This window comes from Ipomoea nil, unplaced genomic scaffold (genome assembly GCF_001879475.1).
Source record: "Ipomoea nil cultivar Tokyo-kokei standard unplaced genomic scaffold, Asagao_1.1 scaffold2942, whole genome shotgun sequence".
In the NCBI taxonomy this organism is placed as follows: Eukaryota; Viridiplantae; Streptophyta; class Magnoliopsida; order Solanales; family Convolvulaceae; genus Ipomoea; species Ipomoea nil.
The window spans coordinates 945219-950141 of NW_017619370.1; the positions used below are offsets into that span (position 1 = coordinate 945219).

At 34.8% G+C, this 4923-nt stretch overlaps 1 protein-coding gene across 1 annotated transcript; it reads left to right on the top strand.

Annotated features, from left to right (window-relative positions):
- The first annotated feature begins 2921 nt into the window (after positions 1-2921).
- Positions 2922-4092, top strand: LOC109162433. The gene is made up of 2 exons (XM_019311134.1): positions 2922-2941; positions 3279-4092. The coding sequence occupies exons 1-2, from the start codon at positions 2922-2924 to the stop codon at positions 4090-4092; spliced, it is 834 nt and encodes a 277-aa protein (XP_019166679.1).
- Positions 4093-4923: the final 831 nt, after the last annotated feature.

Genomic DNA, 4923 nt, shown 5'->3' on the forward strand with positions numbered 1-4923 from the left:
AGATGATTTGTATGATTGTCACATTTATTTTGTATGGTCCACGGGAACATGAACCCATGAACAATTTGGAACAAGTTGCAATGATTCGAAATATCTGATTATGATGCTATTAAGTTTTCCTTGTTATTTATTTATTTTATTTGTCTTGAAAGGTAACATTTTAAGCTTAGATTGTATCAAATCGCATAAATTGGAAAAATGCAAAAATTCATTATTATTAAAATCCAAAAATGCGAATAGGATTTTTAGTTGCTAAAAATACCTTTCTTAGAGTCAAAATCAAATGTTAAACTCGTCTTGGCTATGTCTAAGTTAATAAAATCTTTTGAAAAATAATTGTTTTTAAAAGACAAGCCAAATGACTGAGTATAGGTTTTGGCGTCATCAAAAAGGGGGAAAATTGATAGGAATATTTTTGTAAGTTTTGATGAGCCAAATGTACTTTAGATCCCCTTAGTTTTTAGGTCTTTTAGTACAAGCATCATAAATCAGAATATCGAGTCAAAAGGAATCTACCATATGAAGAACAAAATTAATTTGGGAAATTAATTTTGGTCCTACGAGTATTCAGCCGAGAAATAAGCATAAAGAAATGATGTTGCAAAGAATGATTGGATGAGCCTAATGGCGAAATGGTAGAAGTCCTTACTCAAAATGATTACACCCGAGATCGATTCCCCCCCAAGGACTTATTTTTTACAAGTCAAACCTTCGGACAAGCACAATGTTACCGAAGGAGCACAATGCTACCAAAAGAGCACAATGTGCTAAGAAGCACAATGCTACCAAAAGAGCACGATGCGGACAAGCATAATGTGTGCTAAGGAGCACGATGTGTGCTGACAAGCACAATGTGTGCTAAGGAGCACAATGTTCAAAAGGAGCACAATGTTCAAAAGGAGCACAATGTGCCCAAATCAGAAACGCACGATGTTCAAGTCAAAGAAGCACAATGTGGCAAAGAAGCAAGATGATCAGAAATTGGATTAATTCGAAGGAATTTATTCCAAGTCTACCCACATGCCACAAGAATCCAAAATTGCCTGAAAGACATTTGATCAGAACGGAAAAATATTTATGAAGACATGAATATAAAAACTTATCCTAGAAATAAATTCCATCGGATGAATTTATTTCAAAGATACGTTGGATATTCAATATGACAAGAAAAATAATATTTTAAGAAACAACTAGAAAATCAAGTTGTGATAAAATATTATTTGTCAAGCAAGTTGACAATCAAATCAAAATTGAAGACCTACTATTGTCAACAATATCAGGCTATGAAGATTCAAAATTCAAATATCAAATTATCCCACTCCAACGGATATATTTGATTGCCTATAAAAAGCTATGAAGACTTGAAGACATGTGCAGTGCAGAAAACAAGATAGAGCAACGAGATAGAAGTGCAATACACACGAAAATTTAAATGTGCAAGTGCTCAAATATTCTTAGAGACTTAGTCTGAATAGTCTCAAATCTAGTTGGAGAGAGATACAATTACCTTTGTATTTGTAATTGTAAAAAGAGTATAGCTGTGTGCAAAATACTCTAGTGAGTGTAGCTGTGTGCAAAACACTCGTAGTTGCTAAGTGTAGCTGTGTGCAAGACACTTAGTTGGCGTTGAGTATAGCTGTGTGCGAAATACTCGGAGTTGAGTGTAGCTGTGTGCGAGACACTCGGAGTTGGGTGTAGCTGTGTGCAAAACATCCGGAAGAAGTGCTTGTGTAGCACTTATTCACTATTGTAACTGTGTGTGGAAAATAGTGAATTTCTCCTAGACGCGAAAGGAGAAAAGTGGACTAGGAAGATTACGCCACTTCCGAACCACTATAAATTGCCTCTCTCATTTACATACTGCACTTACATAATTTACTCTATCTATCTATCTTATCCGACTAACCCGTTTACTATTCACAGTCAATCTTAATCGTTCGGGTTTAGTGTGTTTTTACATATGCATGTGACTCAAACTTCTCAAGCTTAAATACTGAATGATTCTAAGCAAGTTTGACGTGTTGCATGTAACATTCATTACACGGTCGACGTGTTACGATATTTATTTATAATCTTGAATATTGTTATTATATATTGAGTGCACCATCTCCTTTATATATTCAAGATATCTCTGTCATTTACAAATCATCTGTACCTGTCTTACATGCGTATTTAATTCATTGATTGGGCATAACTCTTTACATACTACCTATTCCGCTGTGCAGTTCAAATTTACTCTATTTACTTGTTACTTAGAGTTGAAATTACCAAAGAGTTATTTATTTCGGAAAAAGCTTGAAAGTCTATTCACCCCCCCCCCCCCTCTAGACTTTCACCACCCTATCGGGACCAACACCAATGAACGGATGTGATCTTCGCGATCAATCTAACGGTTCTAAACAATTAAGATAAAAGCTGATTCAAAGATGCATGTGATATCTTTTATTGGAGTATGTGTGGAAAAGGACAAGCATACCAATGAACGGATGTGATCTTCGCGATATAATCTTACGGTTCTAAACAATTTAGATAAAAGCTGATTCAAAGATGCATGTAATATCTTTTATTGGAGTATGTGTGGAAAAGGACAAGCATACCAATGAACGGATGTGATCTTCGCGATCTAATCTAACGGTTCTAAACAATTCTAATTATGCCTATAAAAACGTTCTTCATCACCAACAAATTGAGAATTCATCCCCTTATCATCTATCTCTAAACATACGAATTGAAATATGAATTCCAACACTGGAAAATGTCCTATGCCATTTTCTTCATCACCATCCTCATCTTCCTCATCCTCATCCTCATCATCACCGGATTCTGAGCACAATCTCGCAAGTGCAATACGAGCACAAACACAGTTATTAACCCATGCATATACTAGCCACAACCTTGCCATAGCTTCCTACATTGAAAATATGGATAATCAACCCCCAAGGCATGGAGGTTCGACTTTTGGTCATAGAGTGATTCATCGTGATCGTGAAGAAGCAGATCGAAGATTATGGAATGATTATTTCTGAGAGTATCCAAAATAGTCTGAAGCAATGTTTCGTAGACGATTTCGAATGATTCGAAATTTGTTCCTACGAATTGCCAATGTTGTTAAAGGTCATGACAACTATTTTGTGTAACGGAAGGATATATAGAATCGATAGACTAGGCTTATCTACTTTACAAAAAGTTACAACAGCGTTTCAAGTTTTGGCGTATAGAATACCATAAGATGCAGTAGATGAATATATCCTGATTGGAAAATCAATTACAATTTAAAGTTTGAAGAGATTCTATCGAGCAATTGTAGAGGTATTTGGGGAGCGATATCTAAGAGCACCTGATGCTAATGATGTTGCACGGTTGCTTCAAATTGGCGAAAAATGTTGTTTTCCAGGGATGCTTGGGAGTTTAGATTGCATGCACTGGACATGGAAAAATTGTCCAACTGCCTGGGCTGGACAATATGCTGGGAAGAGTAGAGAACTAACTATTATTCTTGAAGCTGTAGCCGATTATGATTTGTGGATTTGGCATGCACATTTTGGTATGCCGGGGTCAAATAACGACATTAATGTGTTGGAGGCATCTTATTTGTTTTCAAATCTTGTAAACGGTATAGCACCTCCTTGTCATTATGTTATTCAAGGACAACAGTACAACACTGGATATTATTTAGCAATTGGTATATATCCAAAATGGTCCACATTGGTACAAACAATTCATGAACCTCGAGGGCCCAAAAAGAAGTTATTTGCGATGATGCAGGAAGCGTGTAGAAAAGACATAGAACGAGCATTTGGAGTTGTCCAATCACGATTTGTAATAGTCAAGGGACCGGCAAATTTTTGGGATAAATGTGTATTGCATGATATAATGCCATCTTGCATTATAATGCACAATATGATCATTGAGGACGAACGTGATGAGCAAGCAGTTATACAAGTTTGGAAGGAAGCATCGACTCTTGAAGTTGATATAGCTAGAGATGAGAATATTATATTTAAAGAATTTCTTGCTCGGCATAGCCAAATTAAAGATAAAGAAGCTCATTATGCACTCTGTAATGCATTGATTGAGCATTTGTGGGAATGATTTAGTAATTCCGATAATTAAATGTACTAGATGTTGTATGTTGTATTATTATTGTGGAATAAATTAAATTTTCAAAAATATTGTTAAATTCGATTTTTTAAAATTAATTAATGTTATAAAAAATTAATGTTAATAAAAACTATTATTTACATTACAAATTATATTTTATATTAAACTAATTAAGTTCGAACTAAATTATATTAAATTAACTAAATTCGAACTATAATTGAAAAATAAAATTATTTTAGTGTAAAAGTTTGGTGTTTGGTGCTTTGGTGTAAATGGTTTGGAGATGAATAAAATTTGGTGTGAGAATATGCTGAGAATATTCATTCTGATGTGACATTTGCTGGAAAAATTTGGTGTTTTGGAGATAGATGGGTTGGAGATGCTCTTAAGGCTGGGCAGAGGTAAATCAGGCCGTTGATACCAACTGTAACCAAATAAATAACGTAGGAACATAAATCCGTGACAGGATCTTATTTAAGTACTAAGTACTAACCTCCAGCCATAGCTTCCGATTGATGCCGATTGATGAAGATTGTGTTGTCACGAGACTATTGCGGCAGAGTAACAATATATGTTTCTCTCCTTTCTCAACCCACTCTAGATGGTGTATGAGAAATAATGTTAAGCAGTGGGAGGACTAGAGGGCTCTTTATATAATAACCATATGCCATCAATATGATAAATGAATCCCTTCCCTAATCACACTTCTTACCTTAATTAATAGAAGCATGTATGGAAGTCTTGCACCACATAAGAATTACCTTAATTATTTTAACTTTAACCTAATATTACAATAATGTAATTAGGAAAATGTTAATATTA